The 27,493-nt window shown below is 37.9% G+C and overlaps 1 protein-coding gene across 4 annotated transcripts in view; it reads right to left on the bottom strand.

Annotated features, from left to right (window-relative positions):
* Nucleotides 1-15,038, bottom strand: part of TBC1D32 (TBC1 domain family member 32) — an 86,970-nt gene extending 71,932 nt beyond the window's left edge. For 2 of the 4 annotated variants that reach the window (XM_063329698.1, XM_063329700.1), the window contains exons 1-10: nucleotides 14,877-15,038; nucleotides 12,199-12,353; nucleotides 8,476-8,637; nucleotides 5,491-5,668; nucleotides 4,754-4,825; nucleotides 3,425-3,550; nucleotides 1,630-1,708; nucleotides 1,391-1,491; nucleotides 1,242-1,303; nucleotides 595-739 (exon numbers count right to left, since the gene is read on the bottom strand). In XM_063329698.1, coding sequence (XP_063185768.1) covers nucleotides 595-739; nucleotides 1,242-1,303; nucleotides 1,391-1,491; nucleotides 1,630-1,708; nucleotides 3,425-3,550; nucleotides 4,754-4,825; nucleotides 5,491-5,668; nucleotides 8,476-8,637; nucleotides 12,199-12,353 — 1,080 coding nt within the window. In that variant the 5' untranslated portion in view covers nucleotides 14,877-15,038. Of the gene's footprint in view, nucleotides 1-594; nucleotides 740-1,241; nucleotides 1,304-1,390; nucleotides 1,492-1,629; nucleotides 1,709-3,424; nucleotides 3,551-4,753; nucleotides 4,826-5,490; nucleotides 5,669-8,475; nucleotides 8,638-10,845; nucleotides 10,971-12,198; nucleotides 12,354-14,876 lie in introns of those variants that run through there. The other 2 variants (XM_063329702.1, XM_063329701.1) reach the window with 2 other exon arrangements.
* Between the last annotated feature and the right edge of the window lie 12,455 nt (nucleotides 15,039-27,493).

The following is a 27,493-nucleotide window of genomic DNA, read 5'->3' as shown; positions in this document are numbered from 1 at the left end:
GTAAACCAATAAAATAGTCAATTGAGGCTTCTGTTTGCACTACGTTTAAGATGACCAAAAAAATTATGTCATTAGAAAAATGTGTGGCAGAACACGCAATAAACAGAAAAACAATAACTATGATGAAATGTTACGCCGTGTTCTGACATTTCCATGTAAATTTTAAATTATAAGTTTATACGTGGTAGGCTGCAAAAAGCTCTAATGTCCACTGGAGGTTAGCCAGTTTTGTGCAGCATATCATATATATAACTGCACTTTCATGCTCGTCATTTCTTCCAGAAAAATATCTGCATCTTCTGATAGCTGTCAGTCAATTATAAAAAAGGCACTGAAGTCCCAAAGTGCAGTAAGTTCTCAGAAATTTTATGAAAACTAGTTACTGAATAGAAACGGAAGGAGAGAGTAGTGTTAAAGGGCAAAGGACATAAATGCCTAAAAAAACTGCCAGACTTCCTCAATTACAGTACTCGTTATAGGTTGTTATCAGGTCACAATAGGTCTGTGATAATAATAGCCATAAATCAAACTTTTCAAAATACCTCTCAGACATGAACAAGTTACGGGTTGTTGGGTTGAGGTTTTTTTGCTTACCGTCCACTTTTTAAACCACACTGCTTTGATATCTAGCAGAGCCAAGAAGTAGACTGGACTCAAAAAATCTGGAGAGACAGCAGGACTAGACTCGTGTTTTACTGACAAAAGTGACAAGGTACTCTCCACTACTTCTTCCATGTACCTTATGACACAAAAAGGAAAAAATGAACAGAAAACAAAAATCACTTAAATCTTTCCACCAGCAATACTCAGAAACAAATTTCTGGTAAAACCTCATTGTTCAGATAAATCATAAATATCAACATTATCTTTTAACTTGATCTTGTAAGGATATTAATTCTTTACATTAGCATGAATAAAACTAATAACAACATACATGCATATTCTCCTCATTATTACATATTTTATTACACTTGTTACTTTGTAAAACATCCAAATTATTTTTGTTAAAAAGCACTTAAACACTTCAAAAGCTAAGCAAGCAGCTTAATATGACCCATGACTACTCCTATGCAACTTCCCTATTCCACTTTTCCCACCCTCTATTTATGTTTCCACGCCTTATCACTGACCAGTCATCTGCGCATCCTGTAATCAACTTTTTGCTAAAATTATATGCATCTAATTATATGTCAAAAATCATTAAATTAAGAAGCAGTGACAGGTTTTTGAATGTGACATACTTTTCTGGATGACGAATCCAGGAAGAGGGAGCTTCCTTTTGGTACTCATTTAAAAGGCGGACCTGAAAACATAATTATTAAAATCAAAAAAATAAATAATGCACGATGTTTCAGTAATGACAAAAAAAGCACGGAAACTTCATTTATACCTTTTTAAGTAAACGATTTATGTCTGTGTTAGATACATCCAGACCAGCTGAAATACGAAGAGAATATTCTCCAGAAAGAAAGTACAACTCCAAGTGTCTTGCTAAAAAAGAAGGAAAAAAGAAAAAAAAAACCTCACCTCCTTGACAATAATGGCAAAACAGACTGTATTATACAGCTTCATTATATAAGTTAATTGATTTTCAGGAAGTACATGACTCATGTAATTAAATGCACATACCTAAACTTGTATAAACTTCTCTTGTCATATTAAATGGAGAAGAAGAAAAGGTTTTTGCATAGAATCTAAGAATTTTCTCCTAAGGGAGAAAAAGCAACAAATGTATTAAATAGTCATGTAACTGTCTATTATTATTGCACAATAATCAATATGTAGTGGCATTATTCATAATATTACATATTGCTCAGATATCTCTACAGATGCGAAGCACATTTAAAAATATACAGCTTGGGACCTCAGAAACCTACAGTTGAAAGGAAATTTTACTTGAATATTTTAACTGACAGCACCTCACTGAGATACAAAGAAGCAGATGAGGAAATATTACTGTACTTTTCCATTAACATTAATGTTTTTATGTTTTTAAATGTACCAATGACTTGTAACTAGTACTGTTTTAAAAGAAACTGTAGACCTTCTAAGCTAAAAGAGAAATACATGACAGCAACTGTCATATTTATGACAGCAAAAAGTTTTAGCAACTTTCCTATTCATTTGATAATCACTTTAAAATTCAAAGAAAAAGAAAAAAAAAGACTTAATTGGCATAATAAATAATGTAAAAGCAATTTAAGCATTTTTCTCCTCATTAGTGCCTGTGTAATCATAGAATCATAGAATTTTCATGGTTGGAAAGGACCTTCAAGATCATTGAGTCCAACCACAAACACACACACTACAATCTCTGCCCTTCAGATCATGCCCTGAAGTGCCAAATCTAGATGCTTCTTAAACACCTCTAGGGATGGTGACTCGACCACCTCCCTGGGCAGGCTGTTCCAGTGCCTGACCACTCTTTCAGTAAAGTAATTCTTCCTAATATCTAACCTAAACCTCCCCTGCCGCAACTTCAGACCATTTCCTCTGGTCCTGGCATTATTCACCTGGGAGAAGAGGCCAACACCCACCTCTCTACAACCTCCTTTCAGGTAGCTGTAGAGGGCAATGAGGTCTCCCCTCAGCCTCCTCTTCTCCAAGCTAAACATGCCCAGCTCCCTCAGCCTCTCCTCATATGACCTGGTCTCCAGACCCCTCACCAGCCTGGTAGCTCTCCTCTGGACACGCTCCCGCACTTCAATGTCCCTCTTGTACAGAGGGGCCCAGAACTGAACACAGCACTCGAGGTGAGGCCTCACCAGTGCCGAGTACTGAGGCACCATCACTTCCCTACTCCTGCTGGCCACGCTATTCCTGACACAAGCCAGAATGCTGTTGGCCTTCTTGGCCATCTGGGCACACTGCTGGCTCATGTTAAGCTGGCCGTCCACCAGCACCCCCAGGTCCTTTTCTGCCGCGCAGCTCTCCAGCCACTCTTCCCCAAGCCTGTAGTGTTGCTTGGGGTTGTTGTGACCGAAATGCAGGACCCGGCACTTGGTCTTATTAAACCTCATACAGGATTACTATGTATCATTTTCTCAACATCATGGAGCATATATCTGATTTAAATAGGAGATATTAACATGACATGTTTTATAGAAGAGTCTTGTAAATTATTTTTTCTACATCTGTTTGCTAAAAGACATTCAAACCTCTCATTCCTATTAAAAGATATGTAAATGAGTACTCCAGTCTCTAAAAATCCTATTGAAATCCTGTTATAATCCTTTAAATCAAGACCTATTGGAATTATATAGTTCTTTTACTTCAAAAAGAGTTTATCTGATATATGCACAAATAATAAAACGTCTTGGGAGCCTATTGGACCACTCATAATATATATGTAACTTCTTATTCCTCTTCAGTACTCTTTACTAAGGCTACACATCTAATAACTAAATAAAGAACATTAGCTTACACTGAATGTTCCATCAGGATCTGACAGAGACATTGTTAGATGCTTACGCAGATTTGGCCAACTCTCAGAGTTCAGTATATCAGAGGGAGGGGCAAAGCACAGTGTTTCCACTGCTTCTTGGCGAACCTGAAGTGGACAAAAAGATAAACACCACAAATCTTTTCACAGTGCCCTCTCAAATACGTAATTTACAATAACACTTGGAGGAAGGAAGGAACAGGACCTGACTGTAGAACAGATAAGGAATTCCAGAAGACTTATCTTCTGCTATATTTTTGTGGTGATTTAGACAAGCGTCTACATCACTAAGAAAAAAACCCAAACATATTTGAAGAAACAACAAAACCATTTTATGCATAGGTTTTCAATACTGGATGCAAGGATTATGTTCTACTTCCTGCTTGTAATCTAATATTTTCTTATCAGGGAATACAGGAAACTATCACCAAATGCTACAAATGTGCCTCTAAAAAGTCCATAAGGGAAAGAGGAAACAGAATTACTAGACGCTACGTTTTACCGCTGAATTTTCATCAGCATTATAATCTCAATAATTTCAATAATTTCAATAATCTTGGTTTTGTTCTATTTGTAGACAACTGTAATCTCTAGTAATTTATTTCACGTTACTGAAACTAACTATAGGAAATTTTAACAATATTTAATAGCATCAGACTTTTTACCCAGTCTTCTAAGAAAACTCGATCGCAATGTTTATACCTGCTCCCATCTACCATGCCTTTCTCAACCGCCAGACAGCCCCAAACAAATCTTACTGAGACAGCGCTCTAAAAATGATGTTTCTCCAAGCTTCAAAAATATCAGCAGCTGGTGCTGATTGGTGGTTAAGAGACTCAAATTATCACTGCCGCTGACAGGAAGGCAAGCCTAACCTGGACTTTGTATATTCCATCTGGCAGCAGCTTGTTGGCGAATAAGCATCTCTCTCTTCTGACACGGGCAACGCAAAAGGACGACACGGAAGTTACCGAGATGGGCAAAGGGGCACTTTTACAGGAAAATTACCTTCAATAACTTTATTTCTCACAGAACCTTTTCCAAACTAAAAATGCCCATCTATAGCACATAAATTCCTAACAAAAAAAAAAAAAAAGATACGTGTTGCAACACTAGCTCTTGAACCAGATGGTTATGAACAATGAAACACTGCACTGCAGTGCACTTGCTGCACTGAAGCCATGATCTATGAACCAACAAAGACAAGATCACACTTGGGTACATATGAACTCTTATGTACATAGAGTCTGTTTTCTAATATGCCTTAAGCATTCATTTGTATTAACATTTTATTTCTTCTTTGAAACTTACTTCCTTAGGCTGAATAGGGTCAAGCCTTTCTACAAGCAGCTGCAACTGTTCTTGACTCATGAACGTATAACTCTGTAATAGACATTATAAAATGATAATTTGAGTATTTTATTAAACAAAATAGCAGAAGATTAAAATCATCAGTCTTTCTGATATCTAAATTATTTTTAATAATTAGGACTTTAACATTTATACTAATTTAACATGAAAGTCAACATTCTGTATATTTTCTGCCGTTTGCCCAAAGTTAAATTTACAGCAACAAAAGTCTTGTTACATATTTTGCTTTGGTTTACTTAAAAGATTCCTGTATCTTCATAAAATCCTTTATAATAATTCATTCAGTAAGTAATACAGCATAGTGCAGTAGTCTGGAAATGAACTGCACGTTACTTGGCTCATAAAGTAAAATCACAAAAAGTTAGATGATATATTGCTTTTACCATTATTTTATCTTTTTCTATGCAGTACTTGCATAGGTACTTCAGAGCATATGGGCATCAGATTCATCTCATCTAGCATATGCTGTCTAAAGGTTAGACAGCTAGCATAAGCTAGCTAGTATAAGCTTACTACCTCAGAGTGAAAGAAAGATAATTAATTCATCTTAGGATATATCAAAGATAGAAAGGTTGATCAATCTCTTTCAAGCCTGCTTCTCAATTTCCACTGACAGAAACTTAAAAATTTTGCAGTAACATGATTATTTCATAACAGAGAGAGAAAACACATTGTACTTGGTTGAACGAGGAGTCACTGTCAGAACAGTTGTCTGTATAATAGCCACTCTGACGTTCTTTCTTCGTTTTGCTATCCACCTCCTTATTATGCATCCGATCTTCTTCAAACTTGTTAATCAAGGATTCTACCACAACCATCATGACATTCTTCAAGGCATGCATCATTTCCCTGTATCTTCAAAGTAAAGATGATTTTAATATTAAAGAGCATAAAAATCACTGATTGAAAAAAGTTCACCAAATCGTGAATAACTGAATACGGCATAATGCTACTTAGACCTGAACTCACTGAATTTACAGAGATGAATGAAAAACAAATGCAAATCCAAACTGAGCAACAAAACATGTATGTACTTTATAAGTTTCAGATAACTTTATTTGAAATGTATAATAAAATTCCTTTTTGCCCTTCTAAAAGCATTCAGTGTAATATCACTAACGATCCTGTTCTGGGAAGTTCTTAAGAACGAACAATGTGAATCCCCAAGGGGGAGAACCTGTCCCTGAGAAAACAGGCCAGTTCTCACCCTTGTTACTGTTTATGTTTACTCATGTTCAACATCCAGTTTTTCTTCTGCTATAAGCCTCGAGCAGAACCAATAGAAGAAACACATCATCATGATTAAAGATCTTGAGTACAGGTCATGCACACAAACCAATTTTCTTTCAGCAAAACCAGGGTTTTTCTAAGTTACATAAATTGAATAATAATATCCACAAGGAAGCAACACAAAATAAAAGATGCTTCAAAAAACCTTCTTATTGTAAAATGTTGATATTATATTTCAAATTATTTTTTACTTTAAGGCAGTCACCAAATATATAAATTACTATATTGTGCTTTAATATCCTCCTACTTCTCAAATTAGAAATATAAGATACAGGCATATTTAGTTCATTGGAGCTTCTTCTACCAACTTAAACAAGCACAAAAACCCTAAGGTCCTGATCCTCGGAACACAAATACACAAACAGCATAATTTGAAAAACAGTAATCCAAACATCTATTTTCTAGGTGAAAATAAAAGCCAAGAGTAGTTGCTTAAGAACTGCTTTCTAACATAAATGACTATACTATGAAAATACAGCATGTATCACTAAGGAGTTATTGATTCTGTAAGACATTTTTCTCCATAAATACCTTTACGCATACTACCTACAACAGAAAATGAGTAATTGCAATGAACAAAACTGGAACCTTGAAGGACCCTGAAATGACAGGAAGACCATCACAGTGAGACCCAACTAATGCTCGATCAGAGTTCAGAATGCTTGCAGACAGGTGACAAGAAAAGGACCCTATAAAAGCGTAATTTATAAAACATATTTCTCTGTACTTCTAGATAAGAAACCTTTTGAAAATAAACAGAAAATAAAATCTTCTAGAACAGAAACATACACTATATTTAATTCCCTTCTTACTGAGGACACATACTAAACAATAGGCATCACAGTAAAATGCTAGTTCCAGTAAAAAGAGAGAATGAGATAAAATTAACATTGTGCAATAAAAATGAGTGGAAAAAAAACAGTTCAGCTGAAGTTGTGTATAAAATCATTTTAGTGGCTAAAATATATGAGAGTCAAAAATTGCCTTTTTTGTTCTCTTCCTCTGCAACACATAAAAATGACCACTGAGGCTAAAATAGCAAAGGGTGGGTTGGTTGTTTTTCCTTTTTCAACATTCACCATTTCAGGTGCTCACTTTAGTTTCATTGTTTTCACACTGTAATGGTTCAAATTCAGTAAAGCCCTCATCGTGGCTCTCTATGACAATTAAAAATAGAAACGCAAAGACCTGATTCAATATGATGACAAAAGTATACGGTCTGTTTTAATTAAAGAAACAATACTTTTAGAACTGCTTTAAGGATTATGATGTAGTGAGATTCTGTACAGGAATTCCAAAACCAATGTGATGCATAGACTAAACTTTTGAGGTTTTATGTATTTTCTGGAAACAGCAGCTGTATATCCACTGACCACTGCTTTAAAGAATCATGGCAATTATCCGCCTATGTAAATCTGAAAACCAAAGCGTGAAAATTCAGTAAGAGAGCCAGCAGCCTCTGTATTCCAAGGAAAAGTTATTTTAATGTTCATAGGAAGGTGAATAAAGGTAGTATGGAAGAGATGACTAAGAAAATAATTTAACTGGTACTCACAGAGTTTTTTCTATTTAAGGCTTCTTTACTAAATACGGTATTCAAAGCCAACTAATCCGGACCATAGACCCTGCAATATGCATTTTTGCAACCTACTGATTTCTGGCCATCTGACAGTCTGAGTCAAAAAATCTTGGATAATTATACACAGTTAGTCCACATACCAATTCTACATTATACAGACTTCACTGCAGAAGTTATCTCGGCATATACACTAAAATACAAAGCAAGACAACTCAAATTTCAATTTTTAAACTAGTCAATGAAAGCAGACCTGACTAAACATGCTAAACACCTGGACAGATCCCAAGGAAGCAATCTTAAAAAAAATACAGATGTATTCTAATTTATATTTTGTTATGGTTTTTTTAGAAAACAACATTGTCATGCAGACTCTCCATTTATATCTAAGGAAATTATCAAACTTTAATACCTGACAATACCAACTTTTTCCTTTATGCCAGCTTCCATATTACAACTGAATTTGTAGCTAGTGAAATAGTATGAAGTAGTGATTCTTCTCGCAAATCTTGCCCCTGCCCAACTCCAGTCCTAGATAAATCAAAAACTTCATAGATTTGCTACAGATCTTTTTATGCAATAGTTCATTATCTTAATTCCAGAGTGAGACAAAGCATGACAAATTGCAATGTAAGGTGGGAATATATGAATCGCTTAGCACTGATTTTTGAAATCAAAGAATTACTTTTGTTACCCAATGGTTCAGAATTTATTTTTGCTGAACAAGTTCTGGAAAGCAGAAAGGAAGATAAAGACCAAGAAGAAACGAAAGCATGAATTACATGTATATACTTACTCTTTTGATTCACGTGTCTTCTTAGTAACATGTTGGACAAGCGTGTCATAGCCAGATACTTCCCCCTGATTTTGAGCAGAAGTACATTTTTCTGTTTCTTCTTCAATCACAGATCCCACAGTATTATTTATATATTGCCTAAGGTATTTCACAAACTCATAGCTGAAACAAATACACAAAATTAAAATGTAACAGATTGCCTTGAGCTCACCATCAAATATTTTCATCATTATATTAACATTTGCTATCTTCTCTCCCAGCAGACCTGTTACTTTAAGGTAAGAGCTTATGACTTGCAGAGAAATAAATTTCAACGGCGTAAAAAAACACAGTAAAGTTTTATTTTCTTCAATATAGTCATTATCAGCATATTCCAAGAAGAAACAATACCAAATATTGGTATTGTTTATAATTTAGAAATATTTCTTATTTCCTTTTGTGCTTCTTCTGAATGTAAAAATCTACTCAGACAAATGGTTAATGTTTTGTAGACAAAAATCATAGAATATCAAGAAATCTCAAATTTAGAATTCCAAAAGAAACATTATTTGGAGCATTCTGAACATAGCACTGTGTTATGGTGTAGCCATCTAGTATTATTATTTATGCAATACACATACAAAATGAGAAAAAAAAAGAAAATAATTTATAAATTCTAGCATATAAGCACATCTAAGGCTTATGAAAGTCTATGTGTCATGACAGTATGCAGAAGATAGCACTCAGTCAAACTGACAAACTAGCTGTCTGTGATTACATGTACATAACAGAAGGAGACTGGTACTTTGTGCTCTTATTATTAGATACTCACAGAAACTTGTTTAAACAAAAGAATAATCAGAGGGGGATTTCAAACAAAAGACTCTCGCTGGGTCCTCAGACTCTGTATTAGCTATAGAAATTGCTAAAAAGGTAGTTCTCAGAACATACAAACATTTTTTTGGTTAGTCTTCAGATTTTTACAAAGGACAAGGCAAACAAACACACAAAAAAGTAATCATTCATAAACAGCAGATGCATCATTATATTTTCTTTATATCAAATGCAGATGTGCAACTACTTTGTGAAAAAAATTCAAATTAAAAAGTCAGTTCACCACATCGGTACAGAGTCCAAAGCTATAAAATGCAAATGTAAATAAAAGCAACTGTTACAACAGGCTGCAGGTTTTGCCCTTCCTGGATATTAATAAATAAATAAATAAATAAAAATCAGACTGCATTCAAGATACATTAAAAAAAAGCACAGAAAATTGTGTCTTGCATCAAGATACATACGTCCTCACTAGACTGACAACCTCAAGTTCCATCAGGTATAACAGTCTTATTTCTGTTCCTACATTGCTTTTGCTCTCAGTGAAAGTAACAGAAATAAATCTCAAGAAAGATGCAAACATGTTTATTTGCATTTTCCTTTGTCTTGAAGACTGGCTTTTTACTTCTGCAACAATGAAATTGCACATGCCTCTCCACTGAATGAAAGCTTTCATAAAACTTTCTCCCATTTGTTTTATGACAGTGACATTTCCAGGCTATACATTTTTGCAGTGACTGCTTTACTCTGAAAAACATGGCAATCCCATCATTATTCATGCCACTACATTTATGTCTGATGGATGTCCTAGCCTTGATCTTCTGCATCATTCTTCCACCTTAAAAATGTTTTGTAACAAGTAAGCATTTCAGCAATGATAGAACTACTCCTTCACACGCAGAATCAAGTCAGATTGATATTGCTGGGCTTACAAAGGAAGCACCAGGGTGAAGGGAGGGAACGGGGGAGTGTTAAAAAAAAAATACAAAACCAAACCTCTAGGACTCTAATTTAAGGAAAAAATAAAACAGAAAACACGCTAAAAAGTTTTAGTTAAAAATTCTGATTTCTACTATTGCGCCTAAATTTTGAACTTGATTCAATTTTCTATTTTATTAGGTTTCTGAGGATCCCATGCTTCTGTCTCTTCTACATCAAAGTGGGAACAAAGGATAAAGTAAGGCCTCAAAATCTGATAAAATTACTGAGGCAAAATAACCGTGAGGCAGAAACAGTGCTGATCAACATTCTGAGCTGAACTAGCATACTGGACAATCCAAAAGCACTCACTACTAATAAAGAAGCTTGCAGTCTGGATGGATGGGGTAAGGGTCAAGGAGAAAGTCTCTTAATGGTCTCACTAATAAATCGCTATATGACCTCTCTGACCTTCCATGAAAACCAACCTAGACTAGAATACCCCCAGAAATATTCCACCACCAGAGATTAACACTAACATTCTGCATTTAAAGCATCATTTGTTTTTCCACTAAATGCAAGTTAAAACTATTCTCATGAAAAGAAAGTATCTTTAGGATCACCAATTTTTTAACATACCAGAAAGACTAATGGATGTCATGGTTTCACTGTTCTAAAGGGGAAAGCCATGTATGCATCGTTTCCACCAGTTGCAGGTTTTACTCCCTCATCCTGGGTATTCTAATAAATCCTAAGAAGAAATACTGACAACAGTAATTTCACAGGTTGTTTTGGTTGTTTGTGTTTTTTTACTGTGTATATCTTCCTTTACATAAATATTTTTCTTTCTAAATTGCATGTAATTTTCAACTTTGATATGTTTATAACCAACTTTTTTACTCTCGTGCTTGTCACCCAGTAACCTGGTGCTCAAAATTTGCAAGACTGCCAACAAAAGTGTTACCTGATACAATTTGTAAAACAAATTAAAAGTTACCTAAAATTAAAGCAGTTAGCATCTTCAAAGATACAAAAGCATGAAAGTTTTAAAATTATAGAGAAATTTTAGATAAACATTAGTTCTGCTTCATTTATTTACTTTTACCTAACTTCTACCACTGACAAAGCAATACCAAAAAGTAGACAAATTTAAGAGAATGTAGATAGTGTCACTTCTGAAAAAACTGTCAGGGAACCAGCTCTCAGAAGAAGTCAGGTCACAGAACTCTGGTCCTTATTAGAACATCTTCAAGGTAATTTCAGCTTGATATTCTCTTGACTTGTCATAAATGCATACTAAAAATCTCCCATGTAGCAAAAAACCAAACAAGTTAGAATACCATGGAATGCAAAGACGATCGTGGGCTCCAGAAATCTAGATCGCATGTAAGCGAGGTCACACTGCCAAGTCTGATTTAACAAAAATGTGATGGGGATATCTTTCTGCTTCATTCAAAACACAAAAGAATGACTACCTGATGAGTTATACGAGGGCTCAGTAATATAAAACAGACAGAACAATCAAATATGTAAGCCAAGCAGCCTTTGGAAAATTTACCTTATTTTGAAAAACAAAATTATATTGTCTAGCAGGTATCAAAAAAAAATGCATGAGAGCCTTCAGTGAGGACTTCTAGCTTCTGTTTGCATGTGCATTTAGTACATTACATGTACAAATGCATCAGAGTTGGCTAAATTAGGCAGTTTTCTAAGTTCCTTTCTCACAAACACCTGATCAATGACTATTACAGTAAAAATATATTAACAAAAATTTAAAAAAACAACCAAAAAAAACCCAGAAAAAATGGCAAAATTAATTTTATTCTCTAAATTAGCATCTTTTGAGAGCTGATTAGTGACAGGAATATCTCTATATATACAAATACATACATATTCACACAGCAATATAAATTGCAAACATTTCGCAGGAATAATATAGTTCAACACATTTCAACTCCTTTAAAATATTAAAAATAATAAAAATATTTTTACTTGTGAAAATTCTCATCTGTTTCCTCCAAATGCAAGAGAATCTCTTCTGCGCATTCTACTGATGGGGCTCCAGTGATTTTTTCCTTCACACTCTGCAGCAACTGTCTAAGCATAGACTGTAACAGAGCTTCATCTTCACTTGTAAAGTGAGACATCTGTACAAAGCAAATATAAGAATAACAAGCTCTTATAGTTTTGGGGTTTTTTCCTCCCCTCGAGATGATAAGAAAAGCACAAATCCCTTAAAATGTCCCTTTTTTTCCTGTTATCAACAACATGAGATTTTTTATCAATAGACACATCACAGACAGCTATTTAACAGAGCTTATCTTCAGACAAAATGGAAACAAAATAGTCAAATCTGTTTTAATAAACCTCCTGTTATCTTAGTACAATATTCTTAAATGAGATATTGCATTAAGGAAAGCCTGAACATTCCTGTTCATAGTTACTTGAGGACTTGCCCATCAAATAGGCACAAGACTACATTATAATTTAAAAAAAAAGGTGGTTTTACAGATGTAACGACTGTATTTTGATGAGAAACCTCTACAAGTCTCTCAGATGCTTCTCATCCACTATTACTACCCAGTTATGACTTTTGGATCCCTCTACTCAGAGCTGTTGCTGTGCCCATAATCAAAGGTTCTGGCAGCTTTTGCAAGAGCGAGGTGGAATTATCAGAACTGTTTAATTTTCCTGCATAAGGTAATCAACAGCAGTGACATGACAGAGTCCTGTCACTTTAACCCTACAGCTACTGGGAAAAACTGAGAGGAACAGCAGCAGTGAGAAACTGGAAACATCTGCCAAGTCCAGACGACAGCATCTTATCAGTTTAATTTTCAAGGGTTGCAAAAAACCACAAAAGCTCCATTTCTATCTTGATTAATAAATTAACCTAAATTCATGGCTTAAAGTTCTTTATATGCCAAGGAATACTTCCAACCCCTGGTGGCAGTTCTAGCTTGTATATTTCTAGACTCTTTGAGGAAGAATGATTTAGAGGCCTTTGACTTTGTTTTTATTTAAAAAAAAAAAAGTGAAACAAAGATTCTCTAAGCACCTGTGAATAAACAATATGCACACTTGGAAGAGACAATATAATAAATCACTTCTTCAAACTTAAGCATTATTCACTAACAAAAAAATCAAAGCCAAATAGCACCACCTGGAAGAGTTACTCTTTATGAAAGGTAACAGTTAACCTTGACTTAGCAGTTCTCTGTGGTTAATTGCTGAACGTTTTACTTCGATCAAACATAATTCAACATTAACTCAATCATCTTACCAAAAATAGCATTAAAATAAAAACAAAACACACAAAAAAACCCCCCACAAATCCTTTGTGATAATCTTAACTCCCTGATTTACATTCCTCTTCCTTATAGAGTCTCAAGATATTTAATCAAAGTCAATGCATTTTTAGATCTATATAAACCACTCTCGTAAGTCTGATATTTTGACCTTAACATTGGATAATATCCTAATCCCCTGCAAAAGACTTCACTCAGTATTTTGGTATAACCAGATATTTTTAAAAGTGTAAGTTGGATACTGGCCGACAACCAGTACAAAGCCCCACTCCAATTATTCACAAAGAGAAATCATGAGAATATGGCAGTTTCCTCTCCAGTTTGCTTTGAAAAGTCTTATTTGATTTATGTAATCACTAACAGAGATACTTATCTTAAAACTAATTTGTAAAGGTTTGTGGTTTGTTGTGCCTTTTTTTTTTTCCCTCAGCAGGCATATCCCCCACTCAGTTTTCCAGGCAAAATTTAAATGATAGTTTTCTCCCTAAAAAAAACCTTACCCCAACCCCAGTCTGTGCAGCCTTTTCAAGCTGAAATTCATTTTCCCAGCACTGTCCTGCAACTGCAAGGCCTGCCCCAAAACCCACAGGATGATTTGAGCATGGCCTGCTGCAGCCAGCATTTATTCTCACACAAGCCTTTCCTTAAGCAAGGCTTTGAACAACAACAAAAAAAAAAGTCGTAATTTTAGCAACAAACCAATAAGAGGAGTTAACAGAAATACGAGTAGTATGAGAATTCCTATTCTCTCAGTTTTTATCATCAGTCATAGAATGGTTTGGATTGTAAGAGACCTTAAAGATCCAACCTTAAAGTTCCAACCCCCTGCCATGGGCAGGGACACCTCCCACTCGACCAGGCTGCTCAAAGCCCCATCCAGCCTGGCCTTGAACACTTCCAGGGATGGGGCATCCACAACTTCCCTGGGCAATCTGTTCCAGTGCCTCACCACCCTCACAGTAAAGAATTTCTTCCCTATATCTAATCTAAATCATGCAACTGCGTATCAGTTTTTGGCAGCAAGGAAGCAGTCTGCCTTTTTAAAAGCCTCAGGAGAAGAGGCTAAACCTGACCAAGTCTTTCCCTCACGCTATCGCTAAAAGCACTAAAGGCCTTTGCTAGGGCACCTTGGACGCGCTCGCCCCCGGCTGCGATTGCCCGCCCCGGTCTTCCCCACACTCCCCGCCCCAGGGAGGCCTCCGAGTCGCACCCCGGCCCCGGGCACCGCACTCCCAGGCTCTGGGAGAGGCCGGCCGGGCCCCGCGGGTTGCGGAGAGGGGTGTCGCGGTGCGCGGCCCTCGCCGGCTCTCTGCCCCCGCCCCGCACCGAGCCCAGCACCCCCCCCCGGGCCGGCGGAATCACCTTGAGGCGGCGGCCGCCCTCCCCGTCGCGGCGGCCGCGCGTCTCCCCGAGCGGCGGCCCTTAGCAACCGGCGGCGCCCGCTGCCGGCTCTCGGAGGGCCCTTAGCAACATCGCGAGAGGCCGACGGGAGGCGGGAAGGCCGGGCCGCCTCAGCCCGCCGCCTGCTGCCTCTGCCCGGGCGGAGAAGCTGCTCTTGCTGTCCCAATCCGGCCCCGAGGAGGGGGTTCTCCGCCTTCGCTGGCTCCGAGCCCCCGCCAGAGCTCTCCCCCGCCGCGGGCTTCCCTGGGCAGCGGGAAGGGCGGGAGGCCGGCAGCCCCTGCGGCGCTCGGGCGCGAAGCGGCCTGCTTTGCCGGACCGGGGCTGTTCGGCTCTCCCGGTTCTCCTTTACAGAAGGACCTTTTTTTTTGGCGGTCTCAGCGTTGTCGGCCAAATTATGTAAAATGAAGGTGCCGAAGAACAGCACCGACATAGGAAAAAGACTGATGTGCACTTTCCCCTCTTTTTCCATGGCTGTGGTGCACTTTCCCTTCTTTTTCCAAGGATCCTGCGCCCAGGCGGCAGCAAGGGAAGACCCAGGGCTTGGGTAACTTGGGACGCACTTATCAATGAAGTGTCCTGTGCAAACACACACACACCGTCCCCCCCAGCAAGACTCATTCAGCCTCAGATAACTTGTCTCTCCCCATCTTCATGTTGGTTTGTCAGGGCTTGCCTCAGTCCAGCCCCCGCTGGCCCACAGCCTTCTGTGGCATGTAGGTTTTCCACTGAAATCAAAGGAATACGCTCGTGCTGTTACTCCCAATTGATGTCAGCAAGGGAACAGATTGCCTCAATAAATAAAAATATGAGTGGCAAGGTGTTTTCCAGTGCTCTTTAACTCTCCATCCCCTCCTGGGACGGAGGAAATACTACAAAGAGAGCAAATAGGATTCTTTTCTATTCAACAAATAAAGGCGTAAAAGAAAACAGCGAGAGCATTTTGATTTGAAATCGTTTTCCATTCGTTTAGCTGTAACAAGCAGAAATGAGTTATAATAAACATGCATAATGATGTTTGACAGCGCTAGCATGTAAGGTTGCACATTGTACATTTTTATCCTTTATGTCAGTAATGCTAATCTTCCGTGGCGACACGTTCCTGTAAGTGGATCTGTAGTCCCTTCAGTTAATAGAGCTTTACCTAAAGGCAGGGATCCACTCTTTTATGGTAGAACTACTAGCACATTGGGGCCAAGCATGTAAAATATGGTATTTCTGTTGAAAAATGATGACTCATGATTTGAAACAGAAATCCGTCTTTCTGTTAGTTCCTCAGAAACAAGATTTTGATTAGTAGCAATGGAGTCTGTGGTACATTTAATGCTGTTCTCTTCAGTGCTTTGAAGTGGCCAGGGCCCTCAGGTACCTACAAAACAAAAACTAGAACAATTGTCTGCTGACTGCTGCTTGCAAAGGATCCTGAGTAGACTGATCAGAGTCCTGTCATCTTGGCCGTGCACTCTCCACATCTTATAAGTGCACTGTTTGGAATCAGCTACAAGTGACAGCAGCTTATTTTTGGTCTAAGCCGGGCTCCCCTTTCACAGGCAATAGAGAGGTTTGCTTCTTTTCTGTCCCCATGCCAGCTGAGAAGTGCTGTGCTGTGGTACAACACTTCTCATTCCTCTGTCACTTCAGAAGCACTGATTCAAGTGACAGTACCTCAATTTCATGGCTGGTATGAAATACAGAAATCCAGTATACATAACATTCAGCATTCCTAGTCCTTACTGAAAAAGCCTCCATTTTAGCATGCCTTTCCTATCTTATAAAACACCTTATAAGGCAAATTGCAGTTGTAGTATCATCACAGGAAGATGTTCTCATGGTACCTGTGGTGCTTCTGAAATCCTTCCATTCCTTTCTGTTCATTTCCACCTTCTGTGTTTCATCCAGATTCTTTTGCCACATGTTTTGCAGCAATTGGAACCTGGAGGCCTTTCTCCTGAGCCAAGCTGGCAGATCTTGGGTCCTGTTTGGCGTGATCATTAGAGTGCATCCAGGCAGATACTTTCTAGGGGTGACACTCCAGAGTGAGCAGCACTGTTCTGAAGTGCATTATGTTTACATGGGTGGATGTCAGTCACATGAGAGAGGTTGAAATCACTGTGAAATTGCTCATGCGGATTTCACACTGGTGAAATTCCACTGTCTCTTAGACAAAAGCATCCTTTTCAACAGAAAAAATATTCCAGATGTTCTCTCCCAGTTGTACAAACAGGAAAGCCCCTGGCTCCTAGCCCTAGCTCAGGAAGACATGAGATACAAACAAGTCTTTTAGAATTTCAGTGTTCATAGAAAGTCATAGTGCTGACATCTATAATTTTAGAAACTTAGAGGAAACAGCAAAAGTACCTGCTCTTAGAATGCGTAGCACGTAAGGTAAGCAAAGTTTCAAATTGTGAAATATTATAGAGATGTGAGTAATTTAAGTATTACAGAGAAGTTTAAATTTTGTACCTGATGATTAATAAGAAGATTCTCTCCCTATACCTTGAACATGTCCCCAAATTTGAATTACTAGTTTACTCCAAATTTCTGTAAATTTAAAAAGTTTCTGCGAAGTCTCCAATGTGGCATTTCAGAAAGGAAAAAACCGTGGGCAACAAAGCAATCTTCTTTACAGCCAATGGTAGTAGTGGGAACATCTGTTTTTAATGCTAATGTCATTACACCAGGGACATAATTTCTCTCCTTTCCTCCCTTTCTGCTCTGTTCTGCCCTGCCCTCTTTTCCTTCATTGTAACTGTCCACAAGACCACCCTTTTGTGGATGGCACACAAAGGTACGGAGAGATTTTGATTTTATGTAGTTGATACACAGCATTAGTGTCTCCAAGAATGTTTAACTAAGACTTTCGGCAACTCAGTAAGTAGGACCTTTGTTTTAGCAAACTAAAGGGGTTGTTTTTTAGTATCTGATAGAGTAGCTTACAATAACCAGTATGTATTGAAATCTCACTTATACTTTTCCTTGGCTGATACGGTTTTCAAAGGAGTATATCATCTGTCCCTGGAGATAACATGAGAAGCCTACCCCACCTGTCTGAATACTCTGACATCCCTTAAGCAGTTCTTGAGCCCCCAAATAAAAGATGAAGACACTTCATCAATCCTTTTATGACCACTGTGGTGTTTGTTGCCCTCTCACATGACTATAATCATGGGAGTTTCCCAAATTTGGAGGAACAATGAGCATGTTTTGAGAGTTCGTTAGATCATAATCTAATCATAAATATATAAAAGGAAACTGCTTAAAATATTACTGCTGGTGGGAAAGTCTTTTTAAATAGTGTCCAAAGGAAATTTACTATTTTAGAGACCATCTGTCCTTTCCTCCCTGTGCACTCTGGGGAAATACTAACCCATTCCTAGATGTTTCCATTAAAACAAAAAATGAGGAATCGATGGGTAAATGGGCATGAGTCTCGCATGCTTCATACTATCAGCTCCACTTGGGAGGCCTATGTTAAAACATACCTACACAGAATTTGTATTGGTTCTATGTCAAAAAAAGGAAGTAAACTATCATGACTTTAGTCTAAAGTTACATCATATGAGTTTCTACCTTGCTACTGAGAGCTAAGCCGATATAAACCACATGTAAGCTCTTATGAGAATCAAAAAATAAAATTGGGTCCATTTACTTAATTGGTAATTAAATTTCAGTTATGCTAATATTTCATAAAGACTGAAGCTCTTACACTGCCATTTCTAATTTCTTTCATGTGAGAAACTGTCAGGAAATCAATGGGACTCTCATAACATTGTGAAGCACCAACTTGGAACCATCCTGCCCAATTACAATCAGGAATGTTATTGATTAAAAATTTAACAGTGAATATATAGACTCTGATTTTTCTATCTGTATTTTATGATGCAGTTTTCAATAGATACTCTGCATGTGGTTATAAAAGTAACTACTGGCATTGAGGTTCAGTACAAATGATTAAATCTACACTGTAATGCTAAGTAACTGCCTCAATGAATCAAAGACAAAATAAGCTTCAATGACAATATAAATATCCAAATGCCAATAACATGATTTTCTGATCTGCAAATCTTTCTTGATGAAACTTCAAGGAGCTAAGGACACCTGTGTCACTGGCTATGGCTGGCCTTAGGTAATTCTCATAACATTGGACTTACTTCTTTATTGGAAATTTGAGGATAATAAAATTCAAAATTATCTTTACATGTCATTACAAAAATTAATGTCACCAAAGTACAATATAATAACCAATTGACATCATAAAACTGATTTATTTGCCATTTCTTTTCTAATTAATATTTTGGTCTTTTTTTATCATGTGTTTCCTGAAGGTGGCAGCAATATTCAAGAGTTGCATGGACATCTGACTTTTTAACCTATTGACCTGGAATACAGTGTTTCTTTCAATGTAAATGTATTTGTATTTATGGCTATTTATAATATGCTAAAGTCAAACTTTGATGGCATAGATATTGTAGTTGTGAACATATGATGTGCAGTATCACCACAGAATATGAAGAAAATATGTTGACTCAGGGTTATGGCATTGCTGCTTCTTTTGTCTAGTAAAAATTCAGAAGCTAAAGGAATATTCCTAAAGTATTAAATATTTTTAGTTAGCATTTTACTGTTGCTTGCAGTTAAAGTTATCCATTTCATAGACTTCAGTGGAGTCTGGATCATGTACATTTTCTGAACTGTTCGCTAATTTATGGGCACTACATTAGCACTTCAAAACACTACAAATATTATCTGTGATCACTGGGGGAAGATTATAGCCTGTCCATAGGCTTCCTCTCAGTTCCATTCTTCCATTTGATCTTAATCGTTTATAATCACTGCTAGAGTCACTCAGGCCAACTGTATCTTACACCAGCATCACAGATTTTTAATTCAAAAAGAATCTTTAACGCTGCTTCACCACTTCTCCTTTTGCCTTCGACTCAATACACTTTGCATTAATTGTGAAATGTTTTTGCTACTGAGACGAGGTAATTACCATCAGCATTAGAAATAAGAAACAATTTAGAGAACTCTCTTCTCCTTTCAATTTGCTAGCAGTTGCCTGGTCAGGGACTTCAGATCCCAGCTGCAGCCTGAGTGGGGAATTATGGAAGCCAGCAAAGGCATCTCTGCAGCCAGGCTCTCCTCTTCTTCATCTTTCACCCCAGGACTGCATGAAGTGAGTTGACTGTCATGCCTGCATGTCTTCTGGCAGCTCCAGGTCTGCTCTCACAAAGCATCCAGGAGAGGGGCCCAGATTCTGGCACTGCTGTCCCACAAAGGCCGCTTTTGAGGAAAGGAATTGCACAGCTGCCAAAGGAGGTGCAAAGTGGAGGCAGAGGCTTCCCTGTGAGTTTTCACTGGTTCAAATAGACTTCCCAAATCCTCTTATACTTTCAGAGTTGATATTGTCTAATCCTGAGAGAAAAGCAAGGAAGCAACTGTGTTTGTTTTAAATGTAATTTCCCCACCTAAATGTGCATGGAACACAAAAGCTACAATTTTAAATTATGCTAACAGAGTTTATTACTCTGTGCTTTCTCAGGAGTCTGCTTAGCAAACCTGGTGGCCTTTTTTTGTAGTTGTACATGAGGGTTGCCGTGCCTTAGAATTGTTGGTTTTCTTGTCCTCCCCAATTACTGTCTGTGCTACCTTGCAAGCCAAAACTTTGATATCCTGAAGTTGAATATTTTTATAATTGCTTGATTTTAGGCTCATCTTTTGTACAGGATCGTTGAAGTAATTTCCTTCAAATTTCCTCCCAAGATTAGCATTAATTCCTGCACCCGTCACACTGACATTTCAGAATTCATTTATCAGCTCTTCTGAGTTGCTGATTTGGTATTCTGTTGCAGACACTGACTGCTATTCCTTTTTGTCTTAGGTTTCCCTAAAATATGTCATTGCTATCACTTCCTTTATTATACCATCTGTACTGTAAAGCCTGTATAAGTGCTTTTGTTGGAGCCACCACACTTTCTTTCTGTTTTCTATCTGTCTTCTGAAAATTGTATCCATTCAGATAAACTACAGCTCTCCTTACCCAGTGCCTTATCCTGCTATAGTTCTGAATCCCACTGTCAAACACAATACAGTTTCCTCCCTGCACCATCACACCAAGTGCTTTCTGTAATCTTAATATTTGCAGGGAGTCAAATACTTGAGACATTTGCTACGTAAGCTGTTGTTTTATATTCTTTTGTTACTATAAGTTATAGCCTTGTTTTTAAGGGTTTCATCTAGAAGTACAGATTAGCCTAGCCAGATATGACGCACAGAAAACGTTGTTCTCTTCATTTCTGGAATGCTGTAAAATGCTTGAGAAGTAAGCAAATCATGCTCTTTGCTGCTTATTTGAAAATATACTCTTTTGTAAGACTTGCCTGGGAGGACAGAATTTGGCCCGTACCTTGCTATGCTTTATTCCTCTGTGTACTTTCAGCAACATGAGATGTGTGCTTTGTTTTTCAAATATTTTGTGTCCTAGCAAACTGTGACCTCCTCAAACATCAAAGTGATGTTTTAAAGAAATAGTAAAAGCATCGCTTGGTAACAACACTGTTTATTTAAGTTGTAGAAAGCACTTTTTCTTTTATTTCAGTTAGATAATGTCTGGGATCCTAACATAATATTACATCTGAGAAAAGTTTTTGGAGCTTCTCTGAACAAATACTGTGCCTGGAGTAAAGAAAGATGGATGAAGAAAAATATGAGCCCGAATGTCTTCACACCAAAAAAATGGTCTCTTGATGAAAACTGATTTTAAGATTGTTGTGTAACAGAATCTGTTGTGCAATGAAATCTCACTGGTAACACACAGGCTTCCCTTAAGATAATGAATCTCATTTCTTTGGAGAAGAAAAAAATGTATGTGTTATAGTTTTGTATTATTGAAGTCAATATGCCACCATCATCTCTGGTATAATTCAAGTGAATTTCAGTGTTAAGAATGAATTTGATTCAGAAAGTCTGCAAACACATTTCTCTGACATGAATAATAATCTCTAAGTAACAAACAGAATACTTAATATTTTCATTGACATTTATTTTAGCACTGTTATTGTGTGAGTAAAATTCCAGTACAGAGATGGCTTTATCAGTCAAACTAATTTCCGTGAGAAATAAGACAAATACTTCTATATATTGATATGCCTCAACAGTAACTGTTAAAATTTTGTAATGCATATTTTATCCCAAACTAAATCATTGTCCCCAAAAGATAATGGCAAGTAAATAAAATATTAGCCATGTATAACTTTACTTTAGTATCTTGAGAAAAAAAGTAATTTTCCAGAAAGCCATATGGCTTGCAGCAAAACGAAGCAATCTATCCACAGGCCAGGCATAACAGAAATTATTAGGGCTCTCTGCCAGTGCTTTAGGATGCCAGACTGCAAAGCTACATTCAGTTGGACACGTCTTTCCTCCCACCAACCAGAACTTCGAATGTAACAGCCTGTTTGACATGAAATGTCCTGATTTTTTTAATCTCTATCTGTAAACTCGGGAGAAAATTGGACAGCCTTGAAAAAAATATATCCCCTCCCCGCCCCCTCCAGCCCTCAGCTTAGAAAATTCATCTCTTCAAATCTGTTTTAAGGGGACCAACTTCTCCAACCATGCAGTTGTACGTATGCATACCTGATTGGGGCAACTACCAGAAAAAAACATACACTGGCTCCCTGTTCTCCTGGGTCAGAAGTTTATTTAAATCCACAAGGTGGGACTCGGGTTCCTTGGTTCAGGAGGTACCTTTTTTCCAGACTCTGAGCACTCTTGTGTTCTGCGCCAGACTTGCAGTGTGCGAGTCAGTGCTGCCGAGGGGGAAAAGGGCTGTGGCTCTGGGATGGGAGAAGTTGGGTAATGATGAGAGTCAGGAGTTTTTTCTTCCGTCCTTTCACATAACGAATATCTCATACGTAAAATGGGTTTTGTGAACGTGTGATGACTTGATTGAAGACTGATTGTTCTGCTTGGAATCCTTGGAGCGCTCCTGTAGCAATACAAAGTATGCTAATAATGTGTTAATTACTATTTTAAAGTCTGTTTCCCTTTTGGCACACTCTTTCTGCATAACTCGGGCTCCTGGACTTGCACTGGAGAATAATGTGATAGCTGAAGGAAAGAATCCATGTGGATGTAGACCCTAAGCTGATGTATGTTGATTACCTTGATTTATGCTGATGGATCTATGTTAAATTACACTGGTGGAAGATTCAAACCCAATTTTAAGGAGGATATACTCACAGCTGAGTAGTTCTTGGCAAAGTTCTCAAAAAAACTTTAAAAATACATTCCTGCGTAGTTTTCAGCATAATTTTGCTAGCTACTCTGATGCTTTATAGTGGTTATAGCACTAAATAAGTGTAATGCTATTGTGTTTCACACTCTTTATTTTACTGCTTATGCACCATATGGTATTGATGTGTATTATATTGCATATAACTCAATGCAATGAACATAGCATTACAAAACAGAGTTGCTGCATTTTTTTATTGCAGGTAGGTTACCTACTGTGATGAAAATAATATAAAAATATAGGGAAATTATTATTCCCTTTCTTCCTACATTTTATTCAAGAAATAACCCATGGTAAATTAGGTGTAATTTTCATGAAATTTTATACAAATATAGATCTTGGTATAAAACAGTAAATAAGCTCTGCTAGAATTTTATGGGTCTTACACCTGTTTTTTAAAATTAGCTTATGTTTGTAATGCTTTGCCTCAGAGGTTACTTGAAGATCAGTCCTGAGGATTATTGCACATTCTTAGTTGTTTCTGAAGGCAATGGATGCCAAGAATCTCACTTTGCAGAACTGAACCATTTATTCTTTCTCTTATTTACCCATATGTAGAAGTTTTTTGCATTTTAACTGGGACTCTCCAATTCCTATCCATCAGAGACTGAAATATTTAGCTAAGCTTACTGAAATGAGCTGTCCTCTGCAGATGACTGTAATTACTTACAGAAATGTACTGCATAGCCCTCATTTTGTGGACTTGATTCCAGAATGGGACCTGATATCCAAAAGGGACCATTGAAATAGCATTTTTAGGCAGTGCATGGGAAGGTTCAGTGTCCCAAGGCCCTCAGCCCATTCTTACTAGTTTTTTTGCCTTTCCCCAACATACTGAACAAGGAAGATGCATGTAGAAAATTGAAAATGAGGGATTGTCCCTCAAATCCTGCTCTGGAGCTTAGGGGCCTTATTCAGGGCTGCAGGTATGTCCCTCTCTCTATGTTTGGTATCTGGAGTCCATATTCTCTCCTGAAAGTAAGCGCCCATCAAAACTGCCTGGATAAGCTAGGTGCCCTGGTTTCATTTGGGGTTGAGTTCGTTTTCTTCAGTGGCTGCTGTGTTTTGGATTTCATATGAGAATAATGTTGATAACATGTATTGTTTTAGTTGTTGCTAAGTAATTTTTACATTAGTCAAGGACTTTTTGACAGGGAGCATAGACAGGACAAGCTGGCCAAAGGAATATTCCATACCATAGACGTCACGCTCAGTATATACATGGGGGTTGGCCGTGGGGCAAGAATCCCCAATCACTGCTCAGGACAGGCTGGGGAACCAATCATCAGGTGGTGAGAGCAGTTTGTGTTGCATCAATTTTTTTGTGTATATTCTTTTACCGTTATTGTTATTATTCTTTTTCTCTTCACTTATTGTTCTATTAAACTGTCTTTATCTCAACCTGTGGGTGGCTTTTTCTCCTCCTTTTCTACCTCTTCTCTCAACCCTGCTTGGGTTGGGAGTGAGTGGTGAGCTGCATGGTCCTAGCTGCCGACTGGGATTAAACTGCAACATGAGGCAAAACTCCTGGTGTCTTCTCAGAGTGTGCCCTAGCTGTCTGGGGAGAGATTATCAGTGGTAGATCTGCATATTAGGCATCCTCCAGCCTGAGGGACCCCATACCTTCCTCTGTCAGCAAAGTCCCTATCAGCAGTCCATAACGTGAGTGCCGCAGGGATGGGAAGGAAGTTTCCCAAAGCAAAACTAAATGACTGTAGCTGAAAAGCGCATACAGGGATGGAGCTTGACTGTGGCATTATGGTTAAGTACTGATGTGGGGGTGGCGGTACTTTTCCTTTTATTACTCTCAAGTCCAGTGACTGTTATAAAATGCATATCAAATATATATCACATATAAAATGCATGATCAGTCCTGACAGTAAAGACAGTCCCATCATCTCATTCCAACCAAAGTGTCCTAGTGGCTCTGCAGGGCTGAGCTCCCCCTTGTTGGCTTTCCCTCCCTCTTTGGCAGATCCTGACCTTCACAAGTCCTCAGCAGAAGAAGAGGAAAGTCCTGCTCAGCCTAGCCTACTCCTCACCAACTATAAAACTCTTCTAGGGGTGGGTTTGTGTTGAATTCCCAGTTTCTAAGGCTGAGCTAGACAGCGTCAGTGAGCATTGTGAGACTGAAACGAAAAGAGGTGTGCATTTGGGGATCTTCAGAGACCAAGAGGAGGCTGTATCCTAATTTTCAGTTTGGGCTATAAATTTTACCAAGTCCTGTTTATACCGGAGTTCCTTCTGAATCTGTTCCTAAATGTTTTCCTTTTTTTACATGGGCCTCTTCCTCTGCTCAATTCACTCTAGGTCAGTGACAGTTCTTATACCAATTTCTGATACCTATGATAACATAATAAGGATAGGATGTAGAAGATGTGTTGTATCTTTGTCTAAGCATAATACTCCTTTTAAAATTGTCATTTTTTTGGTATAAATGGAAGGCTTTTTATCAGACAGATGTAGCAAATTACAGCCTCCATGAGGTACAGAAGGGAGTGAAAGGCAATCTGGATCAAATGTACACAGAACTGCTTATATATGCTGCATTTTAGACATTTTATATGAAAGAGAGGCAGCCCGTAGGAAAACTTCTGCCAGCCTTTCACATCAGCTGTCTGTCAAAGATTATTTGTGTGTTGTTTATTAAGTTGGAAGAACCTGTTGTCTCCCAACATTACATATTGCTTGTATCAGAGCACCAAAGCCTTGGTTCCTAATACATTATGCAGATAAATTTGTCCTGGATAGTTTTTTCCAATATCAGTAACACTGGCTTTGTCTTAACGCTCTTAACTATTTAACAGCAACGCAAGACCAATGGAGTGAGTTCACCTAAATCCTTCTTCGCTTTTATGCTAGTGTAACCCAACTATCAGAAAGAAATCACATTATCTACCCTAGCGTTAGTCATGCTTGATACTGTAAAAGCATGTGGTGCAAGCCCCATGGAAGGAGGTCCAGGCTCACACTCCCTGCAATCATTACTATTCAGCCTGCTGCAACTGTGACCCCCCTGGAATTTTAAACAGAGACACTGCAGCGGCTCATTGGGAACAAGTGAAGCTGCTGAAGTGCTGATTATTCCAGCAGAGCCTGAGCAAATTAATTAATAATTAGGTGTGAAATTAATGTACACCTTCTGTTTTCCCTAGTACTTTCCCCATGTTGCTAATTTGCTTCTGCACCACCAAGGGACAAAGTAGTTTTAAAGAACAGATGAGGGAATGAGCTAAAAGTCTCCCCAGATAAACCTTGTTACATTTGCTAGCTTTTTTATTATTGTGTAGAGCTTTGTCTTAACTCTTTAAAACATCTGACTCCTTAAATCCTAAATATTTTTAGTGCCTATTTAAACAAGACTTAATTTGCCGATGAGAAAGAGAAGATAGTGCTTTGTCTTTATGTTATATTATACAGGTATATAGCATATTATTTCACTGTTTTATCATGTATGTTTGCATTTCAAATGCATTGTTTGAGGGTGTTTATATAGGATGTAGTAACTGAAAATATGTGAGTTGATGTTAGGGCTGCAGTATCGCGTATAATATAGCAATGTGTTGTTGGAGGGATTTTATATGTTTCTGTATGTTAAGCAGAAGGATTTATTCAGAGGGAGTGTTTTGTGAATCTTTACAATGAGAAATACATAAATGAAGTTGAGTGGATCTGATGGCCTCCATATGAGCACTTAATTATAGACTGCACCAAAATGCAGCATGAATATTACAGACATTTCAGTGAAATTATAGCTTTGGCTGTCACCTGCAATATAGGGTATGGGAAGATCTCTTGGAAATCTGAGGTGACACGAGCTGAAATTTGAATCTCTGTCCATCTTTAAAAGTGAGGTTAGGGACTTTTGGCTCTAACTGGCCATTTCTGGGCCTTTTACTATGTGTAAGTCTATAGGTATGCCCAGCCTTCTATCTCACTGCTCAAGTCTGTTAACTCAGACCGTGACTTTTGTTTTCTGTAGTCTTACTGACTTTTTTTGATCACTCTGGGCTACTAGACAGGGATGAAGATATCTGTAGCACAAGGGAAATTATGTAAGGGTGGAAACTTCCATGAGAGTAGGTAGAAAGAAGTCTCTAATATGACCAGAGTTTAAGAAGCATCCATTGCTATAGGAACAACACATGGCACATAAGAAGATGAAGGGTTCTTTCCCTTTTTGTAGAACAGAAGAGAATAGGAATTCCTTCTTTCCTAAGCAGAAGGATGCCCGCAGTCCCCTTCCCAGTCTTACCTCTTCCTGAGTGTACTTGACCTCGTAGGG

Source organism: Chroicocephalus ridibundus, chromosome 3, assembly GCF_963924245.1.
Source record: "Chroicocephalus ridibundus chromosome 3, bChrRid1.1, whole genome shotgun sequence".
Classification (NCBI taxonomy): domain Eukaryota; kingdom Metazoa; phylum Chordata; class Aves; order Charadriiformes; family Laridae; genus Chroicocephalus; species Chroicocephalus ridibundus.
Note: the sequence above shows the minus strand (reverse complement) of the source record. Positions and strands in the feature narration are given on the sequence as shown.